This window comes from Lemur catta, chromosome 25, assembly GCF_020740605.2.
Source record: "Lemur catta isolate mLemCat1 chromosome 25, mLemCat1.pri, whole genome shotgun sequence".
NCBI classification, from domain to species: Eukaryota; Metazoa; Chordata; class Mammalia; order Primates; family Lemuridae; genus Lemur; species Lemur catta.
In genome coordinates this window covers 1,813,159-1,827,118 of record NC_059152.1, presented here as the reverse complement: position 1 = coordinate 1,827,118, position 13,960 = coordinate 1,813,159, and the positions used below count along the sequence as shown (strand labels likewise).

At 38.7% G+C, this 13,960-nt stretch overlaps 1 protein-coding gene across 11 annotated transcripts in view; it reads left to right on the top strand.

Moving 5' to 3' along the window:
• Positions 1–13,960, top strand: part of ENAH (ENAH actin regulator) — a 100,453-nt gene that overhangs the window by 72,724 nt on the left and 13,769 nt on the right. For 5 of the 11 annotated variants that reach the window (XM_045537118.1, XM_045537122.1, XM_045537120.1 and 2 more), the window contains 6 exons: positions 3,838–4,157; positions 5,378–6,172; positions 8,504–8,808; positions 9,745–9,890; positions 10,052–10,109; positions 10,918–10,966. In XM_045537118.1, coding sequence (XP_045393074.1) covers positions 3,838–4,157; positions 5,378–6,172; positions 8,504–8,808; positions 9,745–9,890; positions 10,052–10,109; positions 10,918–10,966 — 1,673 coding nt within the window. The remainder of the gene's footprint in view (positions 1–3,837; positions 4,158–5,377; positions 6,173–8,503; positions 8,809–9,744; positions 9,891–10,051; positions 10,110–10,917; positions 10,967–13,960) is intronic. The other 6 variants (XM_045537127.1, XM_045537124.1, XM_045537125.1 and 3 more) reach the window with 2 other exon arrangements.

Genomic DNA, 13,960 nt, shown 5'->3' with positions numbered 1-13,960 from the left:
GGGAAATTGCCTTGGCCAAGAGAAAAGGCAGAGATGTTGACATTCTAGGTCTCTACCAGTGAAGCTCATTTACGTAAGCGCTTCTGATCAGCTTTAGTGCTACTTATAAATATGAATGGACAGCCAGGGATCATCCAACCTTTGAGAGCAACTTCTATAACATGGAGACCAAAATGAAGAATTGAAATTGGATGAAATAGATACAATGCAGGGAGCAGATGAAAACCTAAAAATATACTATAATAGCTTCAGAGGACTGAAAGAATATATTTCATGAATGAAACAAATATTGGTAGTTATCTTAAAAGAATCAGAGAACAAGAAAGTATGCTTGGAAAAAATTTTTGTTAATAACTGCATTATTAATAAAAAACCAGAAGATTTGAGAAATAAGGTTGAGGAAATTACCCTGAAAATAGTGGTAAAACGTAGAGGTGGTATATGGGAAAGAAAGTAAAGTAAGACCAGATTAGGAGGTCCAGCAAGAACAAAACTGTCAGTAAATTGAATCTGCAAATAAGTAACATAAAAAATTTTCCTGGAACTCAGTGACTTGATCTTCTAGATCAGAGGTCTGCAAACTTTCTCTGTAAAGGGCCAGATAATAAATATGTTAGTCTCTGTGGGCCATAAGGTGACTACACCATTTGCATAGCTCTTCCTTTGTAGGTTGCAGTAGACAACATGTGAGTGAATTGGTGGGGCCAGATTTGGCCCCAGGGCTGTAGTTTGCCAGTTTCTGGTCTAGGTTGATAAAGCTCACCAAGTGCCCAGCCCAGTAAGTGGGGAAAAGAAGACCCACCACCAAGGCATATCACTGTGGAATTTTAAAATACTACATTAGAATAAAGAGAGGATTTCAAAGCTTTGGGGTTGGGGAGTTGGGAGCGTCAAAATCCAGAGAGAAATTCTTTCCAATCTGAAAACTTCCTCTTCTGTACAACTTCCTAGAAAGCTATTGAAAGATGTGTTCTGTTTGTAAGAATGATGAAACCGTGAGAGGATCCAGGAAGCAAGGAATCCAGTTTAGGAAAGAAATAAGGCAATTCCCAGTTAGGACTAAGGTGAAGGCAGAACCTTAGGTGAAGCAGCCCACTGACTGCAGCCAGGACGGCCAAGGGCTGCTGACAGGGTGGGGGGAAGAAACACAAAACAAGCAAACCGCAAAACCTGATCACTTGCTGTGTTTGACCACAGTCAGAGGGTTTACAGTTCCAGTGGAGAGTTTGGGGTGAAACAGGGGTAGGTATATAGAAAAAGAATCAAATTTTAAAAAGTACTAATTTTTAGCACCAGAGTAAGAAAGAAATTGTTCTGGAAAGTAAATGTGATCAGTAGTAAATTATATGATAAGCAAATATTGAGGTATCCAAAGTGGTGTTATGATTTTATTGGGAGAATGGAGAAGAAAAGGTTTTAGGGGTGTCAGGAATGTAGGAATTGAATCATTTGTATATAAGAAGCCAGGACATAACACCTAACTCTGAAAAATCAAAAAGTAATAGTTGCAAACAAATTACCATGTTCAGAAACAAGATAGAGTATTGAAAGTAGTCGCTTCTAGGGGCAAAATCATAAGTGATAAGGGTTGGTAAGAGGATTACTGTTTTGTTACAAGCCTTCTAATACTATTTGGCTTTTTAAGTTACGTGTTTTATAAGTTTAATTTTTAATCAGTGTAAAGTTGAGTTCATAAAACAAATGTTTGCTTTAGATCTTAAATGTTATTAGTCCAGTACCTTCAATATGATGATAGTATAGTTTTCTCTTCATATGTGTATCATTTATTAAATCAGTTTTTGGTGCCTTAGTACTCATAGTATTAATATTTGGCTTCTTTGGGTATGATGAAAAAAATCTATTCTAAGAAATGTGAGTCAGTCCTATGTTAGTCTCAATGTAGAACTTAGTTATTGTCTATAAATAGTTTACAAATCACCACTACTACCTGAAAGTTATAAAAGGGGAATAATAGTCCCAGCATATAACTGAGGAGTTAGAGCAATGAAAGTTTATAGCCCTCCAGTTACCCTTCAGAGGCAGGATGGCCCGAGAGTCGACCGCCTTCTGTTGTAAGTACTGGGTCTTGTCTCAGGAGCCTTGTAATATTAAAACTTAAATATCTTGTTAGATTTCCTCTGTTTTTCATTTGTTTACTAATGGAATAGCGAAATGCTCATGTTACACAATCAAAGCATTATGTATGTAGTTTTATTTTCTGACAAATGTCAGTAGCATCAGTGTTAGTAAATGTTACGAACTCAGAACATTTCTCCTAGTCTGCTCTCCTACTTCATTATGTCAAAATTGAAATCACTCTTTTTACCTACACTATTCATTGTAGGTAAGGCTGGATGAAATGTATTTTGAAATTTTGTTATTTATACTTTACTTGCTTCAAAAGATAAGTCTTTGAGTCAACAATAAACTAAACACGTTTGAATATATATAAAAAAGCTATCAATTTCATTGTGGGGCAGTGCTTTGTGTATGTATTTACATTTGGGGCTGTCTGTTTTGGAGAGAAGTAGATATTTTGGTGGTAGGAGCAACTATGTCTGATACTGTTTTTTAAATGTTTTAATGGCTGTAATATTGGTCATTTGTGCTGTAATTGTTTCTGAAAAACATTACATTGTTTTCTCAGAAACTTTCAAATTATTGTAGAGTGCATATCCTAACTTAAAAGGAAAATTAAAATAGTCTGTCAGAAAAAGAGCCTACTTGACTTCTCTCACAAAAACACACAGCCTCTCTTTGGATATATCACCATACTTAACAATGACTGCAAGAGGAAAACGGAAAAAAACCTACGGTAGTGCTTATTATGAGTGGTTAAAAATTTTTCTTTTGTTTTAAAGTCAGCTTAGGAAACATGAGGGGAGAGAGGTTTTTGGAAAGAACTTATTGGTGTGTTGATACTACTAGGAGGAGCAAAGGCTCCATGTGTGTTCCATCATTTAGCTTTGCAGAGCTCTGATCAGAACCCAGGCAGTTCACCGGCCAGTCCAGGACAGGTCCCATTTTGAAATGTCCAGATGTTACTACAGCTCACATTTATTGAGTGTTCTTATGCTCCACGTGCTTTTCAAACAGCTTTTATGGTATTACCTCACTTAATCTGCCCCACAATGCTACGAAATATATATGTGTAAGATAAAGACAACTTTTGCTAAGGCGGGGTTAATTGACACAACTTTTCCTAAAGACAGTTTGGAACTATGTATCAGAAATCTTAAACTGGGCACTGTGGCTCACACCTGTAATCCCAGCACTTTGGAGAGGCTGGTACAGGAGGATCACTTGAAGCCGTGAGTTTGAGACCAGTTTATTTCTTCTTATTTAACTGTCCTTTTCTCATTCAGCAAACATTTACTGCGCTGTGGCCAGCCATTGTGTTTTCTGAAGTGATAATATGTCATTTGTATGGTTAAAACTTGGTAGTATATTTTATGAAGGAAATTACAATTTTACAAATTTTTTATTAAATGATTAAAATAATGACTCCCAGTCATTAAAGTGATATGTTCAGTTATTTGGAAAATTAATTTATTTGCAACACTTTATTCGTGAGAAGTACATAATAAAATGAGGCCGTAGTATAATGTGCTAAAGCATTTAGCCAATACGATGCAGGTTGGAGGAATTAATTTTACGTGTATGAAACATACAGCATCTCTAAGGTAGCCTTTACTCCCCTGGGAGGAGAGATGTTGATTGTGTGCTCAACATTGCTTTTGTCTGAATCAGAAATAAAGTTCACATACGTTTGTTGTGAAAACAATGGCTTTTTAATGATGAGTGCATGCTTTTAATTTTTTTTAAATTTTATTTCAGACAACTACAAGAACAGCAACGACAGAAGGAGCTGGAGCGGGAAAGAATGGAGAGAGAGAGAATGGAAAGGGAGAGGCTGGAGCGAGAGAGGTTAGAAAGGGAGAGGCTGGAGCGAGAGCGCCTGGAGCAGGAGCAGCTGGAGAGAGAGAGACAAGAGCGGGAGCGGGAGCGGCAGGAGCGCCTGGAGCGGGAGCGGCAAGAAAGACAAGAGCGGGAGCGGCTGGAGAGATTGGAGCGGGACAGGCTGGAGAGGGAGCGGCAAGAGCAGCTAGAAAGGGAGCAGTTGGAGTGGGAGAGAGAGCGCAGAGTATCAAGTGCTGGTAAGAACTTTACAGACTGTTCTGTGTTTGTGTGTCTGAGCTTGGTTGGATGATATTCTGTGCAGCCGTGTATTAAACCGGTTCACATTTGAGATGCTTGGGATTAAGCAATACAATTTGAAATTATGAAACATACACAGCAGCTGCTACTTCAACGTTTTCTTTTCATTTCTCTCTGTATTGCTTTTATTGCTTGGAGACTTAGAGAAAGCTCTTGGAAATTTTTATTCTGGCATTCTAATTCTTCTAACTCCCTATAAATTGGCCATAAAGTGTAAGTGTGTTTTTATGGGAGATTTTTTTATAGTGGGTGAACTTGGAATGTATTTCCCCTATGAGCCCACTCAAATTGTCTTAAATGTCTTTAGTATTAGAGTACCATTCAGCAAGAAATTTGCTGAAAGTTTTTGAAGGAGGAATTAAAATAATAGGTAAAAAAAATTATCTCTAAAACTATTTAAATCTATTTTCTAGTGTTGCAAAAAATTAAAAATACTAAATCTGATGGAATTTATTGAAAAACATAAGAATTAAGATATGGCTGGAAGTTTGGGATATTTTAACATTCATTAAAATTAACATTCATTATAGGATTTATTTTTATTTCTTATGGCTTATATCAAAAGTTTCAGTGTGGGTTGATTAAATATTGGTTGGTCAGTTTATTGTTTAATTTATTTGTTCTTACCTACCTAATTATTTTCTGGAGTTATGGCCAAGAAAACAAAACCTTTTCATAAATAAGCATTGAATGAATAGGAAATTCTTCACCCTTTGTAGTAAATGTCTTACCAGTTTTACTAGTTTTGCTATTTGTTGTTTTTTAAAAAAAACTAAATTTATTCTGTTTATGGTCCTAGTCACGTAATTTTAATGTCCTTTTAGTGGACTAAATAATAAAAATTAAGACTACTACTAGCCTTTTCTAGTAGTAGGATATCCTTTTCTAGTAAAGGATAAATGATCGATTTAATTTATTAATCCACTTGTTAGATAAAAAGAAAACTTATTTCCTCTGCTTCTGGATCTCAGAATGTATTTATGAATTAAAATATTCCTGGGTGAAAGTGGTTATTTGCACATGTGCTAATGCTGTGGTACTAACTGTAGTCTACATTGATACATTTTGTCTGAATGCTGGTTTTGTGGCTTCACTAGCTCCCTTTTTCTCTCTCCTTTTTTATCCTGTCTTTTGCTGCTGCTTTCCACCTTCTGTCCAGCTCCATCTTCAGACAGCTCCCTGTATAACGCTCCACTTCCTGAGTATTCCAGTTGCCAGCCTCCTTCAGCACCTCCTCCATCATACGCTAAAGTCATCTCAGCTCCAGTGTCAGATGCCACTCCTGATTATGCTGTAGTGACTGCTTTGCCACCTACTTCCACACCCCCTACACCACCACTGCGACACCCAGCGACACGTTTTGCAACATCTTTAGGTTCAGCCTTCCACCCCGTTCTTCCCCATTATGCTACAGCTCCTCGTCCTCTGAACAAAAACTCTCGACCTTCTTCTCCTGTGAACACACCCTCTTCTCAGCCTCCAGCTCCGAAGCCCTGTGCCTGGTCTACTTCCAATTTTTCGCCCCTCCCTCCATCTCCTCCAATAATGATTAGCAGCCCCCCAGGCAAAGCTACTGGTCCAAGGCCTGTCCTCCCTGTTTGTGTTTCTTCTCCTGTGCCCCAAATGCCTCCATCACCAACAGCGCCCAATGGGCTGCTGGACTCTGTAACATACCCAGTGTCTCCACCGCCTACCTCAGGGCCAGCAGCTCTTCCGCCGCCGCCTCCACTGCCTTCCCTCGCATCACTCTCACACTGTGGATCTCAAGCTTCTCCTCCTCCAAGCACCCCTGTTGCCTCAACTCCCTCATCCAAGCCTAGTGTTCTCCCTTCTCCCTCTGCAGCTGCCCCTGCCTCTGTTGAGACTCCTCTAAACTCTGTGCTGGGAGACTCTTCTGCTTCTGAGCCAGGCTTGCAGGCAGCCTCTCAGCCGGCCGAGACTCCAGCCCAACAGGGTAAGGCTTTCGTTATTGCTACTAACAGCTAATCACTCGAAAATATTGTGTAGCAGCAACTTGAATTGCCTGGAAGAATGGGTAGGATGGTTTTGATAGTTGAATGTCTACATGCAGTAGTGCCATGTATTTTTTAAATTTTTTTAAATTAAAGTGGAAAATAAAGTTGTTTTTTCCTGTTGGATTAATTGTATTTGGAGGATCAAAGTTAAGAATTTCCACATTGAGCTAGATTTTGGTGTCTTCTGCAGTATCATTATTAAATGTGTTTAATGGCCCCCATGACACATTTCTTTCAATAGGAAAACTTTTTGTGACCCGTTTGATCTATCACACAATAAATATATGATCTAAGTAGTATTTCTTTAGTTTCTGGGAGACTTAGAGATATATTTTGTGCCCAACTGTGGTCATTAAATACATCATCCTAGGGCCAGATATGGCGGCTCACGCCTGTAATCCCAGCACTTTGAGGGAGGCCAAGGCAGGAGGATTGCTTGAGGACAGGAGTTTGAGACCAGCCTGAGCAAGAGCCAAGACCCTCTCTCTACCAAAAATAGAAAAAATTAGCCAATCGTGGCGGCATGCGCCTGTAGTCCCAGCTGCTAGGGAGGGTAATGCAAGAGGATTACTTGAGCCTAGGAGTTTGAGTTTGCAGTGAGCTATGATAATGCCACTATACTCTACCCAGGGCAACAGAGCAAGACTCTGCCTCCAAAAAAAAAAAAAAAAAATACATCATCCTAGAATTTCCTTTGAAACAGTTCTGATTTCTGATCTTGGGCCTTTATATATTACGCTTCCCATATTGGACTTTCAGGACAGGTGGCACCTTAACCCTATGGAGCATTCTGACTTTGTAGGAGGGTAGAGAGGACGACAGGCTTGGTATATGTCCTTAAAGGGTTTCAGGGTCCAAAATGGCAAGAAGCAGTGGGCTGCAGGGATAATTGAGAGAACAGCATCCTCTACAGTTACTCCCTCCTCCCCCATGCACCTTGCTGTTATGGTAACCGGGAAGGAAGGATGTAATCTCTAAGTGGATTATTTGTAAATTCAGAAGGACCTTGTTCTGTGCATAAATAAGAAGATGCTTAGCAACCCTTGTATTTAAAAATGTGATTTAGGGAAGATTGCAGAAAGGAAGCTGAAAACAAATTTATACTTAAACAGTGTTATTGTCTGGGTTTAAACTCCTCTTTAAAAAAAAAAAAATTTAGTTCCCAAGATTCATAAGGCTTGTTGTTGCCGTGTGTCTATTTTTTTATTATTTAACTTGCTTAAAAGTTGAGTCAAAATTCTAGTATGTGCAATTTAGTATCACTAAGTTAATACTGGACCAGAGAGGCACAGCCAGCCCGACAGGTTGAATGACCTACCTGCTGTATCCTCAGCTCTCACAGCCGCAGAAGGTGGACAGTCTATTGCTCTGTGCACTTCTTTGAACAATTTGTTTTCTGCTTGTGCAACTGCTCAAGCTGAAAAAGTTAGCAATTACCACCCAGTGTGCAGATAGCATTTGTCCTGAAACACCCCCTTTAAGCCTTCATGAAGGGCATACCTACTATTTCAGTATTCTGTTATTAAATAAATTCAGGTTCATTCCCTTTGTAATCTTACACTCCCTTTGTGATTTAAACATTTCTCTTCCTACTTCCAGTCCCGTAGGATAAAACAACTCTGTGAACTTCAAGTTTTATGTTATTTAATTATTTCTGAGAGTTATTTTGAGGTTTTACATTTATACTAGTAAATTCCTTTACTTTAGTGATCTCAACCCTGGCTACACATTGCATTTAAATGTGTAATATTGTTAAAATATTGAAGCCTGGGACTAACCCCTCCTTCATGTTCATAGACAGCCACTTTGACTGTCTGTGAACAACTAAATATATGTCTTCACTGTCATAGAATTTACTGTCTCAACACGTAAGGTTTATGTGGATTATTTTGGGTCAGTTATTTCAAATGGTACTGTCATTGTATGTACTAGTTTGTTTTTTTTTTTTTTCAGGGATGCTTACCTCTCTCCCAAATTCTATAAGAATTTATTTTATTTACCAAATCCCCATGAAAACAATTAGATGATCGGTTGCATAGTTCTATTACTAAAGCTCTAACATAACATAGTTATATGTACTTTGCGTTTTTGTTTTAGTGTCTGTTTAAAACTGATTCAGACTTTAAACATTATGATAAATTGGACTCATTAATACGTGGTAAATGTTTGAGTCGATTTAATTTAGCGTGGTCTTCTGCGTATCTTTCCACTTAAAATAGTGTCACTCAGCTCTATTGTTGGTGGTCTTACTTAACATTTCTTTCTCTCAGGCATTGTCTTGGGACCACCTGCACCTCCACCCCCTCCACCGCTCCCACCGGGTCCTGCCCAGGCTCCGGTAGCACTCCCCCCTCCCCCAGGACCCCCTCCACCACCTCCGCTTCCATCCTCCGGTCCTCCACCACCACCTCCTCCCCCTCCTCTTCCTAATCAAGTACCCCCTCCTCCTCCACCACCTCCTGCCCCTCCCCTCCCTGCATCTGGATTTTTTTCGGGATCCATGTCGGAAGACAATCGCCCTTTAACTGGACTTGCAGCTGCAATTGCTGGAGCAAAACTTAGGAAAGTGTCACGGGTAAATATATTTCTAAATTATGGTATTTTTAAAATATATATCTTATTCTAAATATCTAAAATATTGACTGTATTGGATTCTAATTTTATGAATTCTATGTTATCAGCATCATTGATTTCAAATATTAAAATAATTTAAATTTTCAGAAAAGTTGCATGAATAATATAAAGAATTTCTGTAAACCCATCATCTGGATTTAACAGTTAACATTTTACTAGTATTTGCTTTATTGTTCCTTATTTGTTTATGTTCTTTTCAATATACACACTTTTTGTCTGAATGATTTGAGAGTAAGTCAGAGACATCATGCTCAAAATACTTCAGTGTGTATTTTGTAAGAACAAGGGCATTCACTTACAGGACCATAGTATAATTATCAAAATCAGGAAATTTAACATTGATAGAATACTGGAATCTATAAATATTCACATATTCAAATTTCATCTACAGTCCAATAATGTCTTTTATGACAATTTTTTCTAGTTCATCTGTTGCACTTAGTTGTAATGTCTCTGTAACTTAATGTGTGACAGTTCTTCAGTCTTCCTTTAAATAATATTGATATTTTCGAAGACTGTAAGGTAGTTATTTTGTAGACTGTCCTGCAGTTTGGCTTATCTGATGTGTCCTCAGGGTTAGATGCAGGTTATGCATTTTTTTTGGCCGTCATACCACCAAAGTAAAGTTGTGTCCTCATTGTACAAAGGAGGAGACGTCATGTTGTTTCATCCCATTACTGGTGGTGTTAATTTTGATAAACTCCCATTGATTTAGAAAGTCAATGGTATTACTCTATTGGTTCTTAAGAAGGTTTTAAGAATTAGGTAATATTTTTTAAAATTACTGCTGATGTATCCTTCTGCTTTGAATGTACTATATTAATAAACATTTGGTTGTCTAACGTAGGAGTTTTAATGTGTGTATATTCTCATTAAGATGGAGGATACGTCTTTCCCAAGTGGAGGGAGTGCCGTTGGTGTGAACTCGGCCTCATCCAAAGCAGATTCGGGTCGTGGAAACGGACCCCTGCCTCTGGGGGGTGGTGGCTTAATGGAAGAAATGAGCGCCCTGCTGGCCAGGAGGTGAGGAGTTTCTTTATGGGGAACGTGTCCAGATTGAGAAGATTTTGTGAATTTTATTCCAAATATAACAACTAGGTACAGTTCTTCCCTCTTAGAGAAGGAGTAGTTTTTATGCCAAGAGTTAGATGATATTTTTAAAAACCAATTTGCCTTCTTTGTAGGAGAAGAATTGCTGAAAAGGGATCAACAATAGAAACAGAACAAAAAGAGGACAAAAGTGTAAGTGGATACAGACAGTCTCCAGCACCTTACGTGAAATTCAGGCATAGCTCATTCAGGACATTGTGTCAGATTATTTAATTTGAACTATTTGCTTATTTTTTTTTAACTATTCACATGTTAAAAGTGTCTTGTTTTGAATGTTATTTATAAATTTTTAATGGCATTCTTAACGTAATGAATTGAGTGTGTAGAATTATAGGAAAGCACTGATGTTCAAACCTGCAGTTTAATTCTGTTCCTAAGCCTACCTTTAAATGAGCGAAAGACCTTTTACTCGTTTTTTTCATTTCTTAGTATCTCAGTTTCCTTCCATTAATTTAAAATGAAGGAATTAGACTAAATGAATAGTTTTCATACATTTCCTCTAGGAGCTCTGTGGTTCTTAGCAATACCCCTTAAGAGTGTCACATTCTTCCCCCCGCCCCAGTTCAGCCGGGCAAACTCTGCTTTATCTGCTGTTGGTGTTCAACAAACAACGTAATTGTTTCCCCGGCAACATCTGGCCTTCCTTGGTGCCGTTCCTCTATCCCTGTTCTACCTCTGGCTTGGTGGCAGTGGCTAGTGCAAGTTCTCGTTGAGGAGGAACACGTGAGGGAAGGAGCTGTGGAGAAGGCTGAGGGGGAAAATGTTAGGGAGGGAAGAGAAAGAAAAAGTCTAAGCCAAATGGAAGGGACAAAAGATGGAGGAAGGAAAAAGTGGGGGGAGGCAGAAAGAATGTTGGAAGTGGAAGAGAGAAGCGCTTACTGTGTACAGCAACAGGTTTCTGATAGATGTGGCATTAACATAAATGTTTCTGTGTATTTAGGAGGATTCAGAGCCTGTAACTTCTAAGGCCTCTTCAATAAGTACACCTGGTAAGTTCAGGAGAAATACTTTAACCTATATAAATTTTCTGTAAATAGTAATACTCCCCAATTAAAAATTCCCCCTCACCGTTGTTTGGACCAAGTGACTGATGAGTCACTAAAATGCTAAAGTTATTTGTTCATACTTGAAAGCGTTGATTTCCACCCTCCCCGTGCGCCCCCCCCCCCCAACTGCCTTTTGTGATCCCATAAGCTGCTGCTTTCTTCCTGATACTAAGAGATCTGTTAAAATGCAAAAGTTTTTTTCTCATGACTCTCTTTGAAAACCATATTTTTACACATTTTATATGTATTGTTAATAATTTGAGGTTATTCACTAAAACAAGAAAAATACATTATTAGGCCAGGCATAGTGGCTCACGCCCATAATTCCAATACTTTGGCAGGCCAAGGTGGGGGATCATTTAAGGCCAGGAGTTCAAGACCAGCCTGGGCAACATAGCAAGATCCCATCTCTACAAAAAATAAAAAATTATCTGGGCTTGATGGCATGTTCCTGTAGCCCTGGCTACTTGAAAGGCTGAGACAGAAGGATTGCTTTAGCCCAGGTATTTGAGGTTATAGTGAGCTGTAATTATACCACTGTACTCCAGCCTGAGTAACAGAGTGAGGCCCTATCTCTAAAATGAATGACTGAATGAATGGAAAGTATTTTTAATAGTACATTCTTAAGGATAAAAATTAAGTGAGCATGTTAGCCAGCAGTATTTATTTCAGAACATTCTCAAGTTGACTAGGTTGTCTTTTTTAACCATTCATTTGGGTCATATTAATAATCAAGGAAATAAATCTTCTAATTGTAAGCTAAAAAATTCTCCTTAAAACTTTTGGGAATTGTTTTTGAATTCTGTGAAATTTCTGGCATTGAGAACTCTTGGGCATAGAATTTGTTACTTATACACATATAAAATATGTTTCACTGTGGTACTTAATGAGTACTATATCCAAGATGAGAATATGAGATCATTACACATTCACATGTCATTTCTTCATTTGGACTAAAGACTAAGGGCTGAACTATTTTTTACCTCCTTATCTATTTTGGAATGAAGTAACATAAATAAATTTGATGAATTAGTATCTGAAAATGGTCCATAGGAAACTATTATGGAGAAATGTTAATATTAATTCCTACGTATTTTGATTTAGAGACTACCAGCTGTATCTAGTATTCTTTTTTTTTAAAAAAAAAAACATACTTCTAATTTTGTTTTTGTGATTGTAAGTTATTCCCCCCTCAAAAAAATTCCTCATTCTTATTATTGAATAGTGACTACTCAGTAGTCTGACTGCTATATTATAATTAACATTACGACTTTGTAAACTATTTTTCTTCAGCCTACCTTGTTTTTCCTCTGAATAAGACTTCATTTTGTGTTACCTTAATGAAAAACTCACTTGTTTATAACCCAGTTATTTTACCTTTATCCTCCTTCTTATAAGCCAAAATTAATTATATATGCTGTCATTAGGACCATAAATATTTTAAAACTGGACCATACTTTGGGGTCATAGAACCTTTAGAATATTATAAGAGCTATAGATTTTCTCTCTCCAGGAAAGAATCATATTTTTATACAGATTTGTCCATAATTTTAAGATGTTTCTGAATTCCCTGAAGGTTATCCATGTCCCCAAGAATGCCTTATCGAATATATGTCCCCTTATTTAAAATATGAAAAACTAAAGCACAAGTTTTGTGTGTGCCTGCATGTGTGCACCCATGCAATCCTTGATATCAAATCAAGGATTTATGTCAGACACTTGAAGGGCCAAAAAGAAACGAGAGATAAAGATCCTGAGCACAAAATTTCCTGGTCCAGCTGAGACACGCAGGAGTGAAAGTTCATCTTTTGCAACCGTGTGTTGAATTTCTAAGTACTGTGTCAGAGAGGGAGATCATGTATAGAATCACCTGGGTCATCTTTGTGGGGAAAAGTGACATTTTCCTTTGCCTTGGAGAGTATTTAGTTGGCTGAAAGTGAGGCAAGGCATGCTATTCCAGCAAGTCAGGACAGCGTGTGCCAAGGGACGGAGTTGGAGAAGAGGCCAGGAAATAGTACGTAGACTCCCTGGCTTGAGTGGAGAATTCTTTTTGAGGAATATTACCGGGAAAGATTGGAAAAGTGAGCTAGAAACTAAAAAGATGTCAAGAGCCTTTTATGAACGGCCAGGAGTTTAGACTTAATCCTCCAAGTATTAGGTTGACATTGAGTCCACTGACCCTGTTGCAGGCACGCTAAAGTGGCACCTGAGCAGCGTGCTGTGGAAATCGGGAGGACTGAGGGCGGCGGCCAGTTGCGAAGCACCATACTGCTGCCAGAAAAGACCCTCCGAAGGGAACCCAGCCCCTGCCCTCCCCCTGAAACACATTGGCACCCCTTCGAGAGAAGAGTTCTTACTGTCTCTGCTCTCAGAGCCAGACTGAACAGCTCTTCCTCACAGCCACATGAGCCCTTTTGAGATCAAAAGATGGTTCTGGTTTGGCTGATTGCAAAAGGACCTCTCAGCCAGTTGTTAAAAGGTAGCACTCACTACATGTTACCTACTTCGAGATTGCTGCCCCATCCTTACACCTGCCTCTTGGGTGACAGTGACCTGATGACTGTTTCCTTCCCTGCCCAGTTGTCCTGTTTCATTGGGGACTTTCCTTTTTTTACCTGCTCAGGCTGGTGTCTGTTGGAGGTTTCTGATTCTGTCTGTCCCCAACCCAGGGAACATTTGATGTCCCCTGGCCGACTCCAGAACTTGGCACCACTGTGGCGGTCTTTGAGAGAATATGTTAGCTATTAGAGTACAAAAGAAGGCGTAAAAAAAGTAATGAAAAAGGAAGGAATTGATTGATTGAGGAGTAAAGCAAGATCAGTGATGACTTCAAGGTTTCACACCTAGATGCCAGCGTGCGACAGAAATCCAGAACCACAAGCAGTGTCTCCAGGGAGAGTTGGAGTTTAGTTTTTCCTGTGTTTAGTTTGAAGTGCA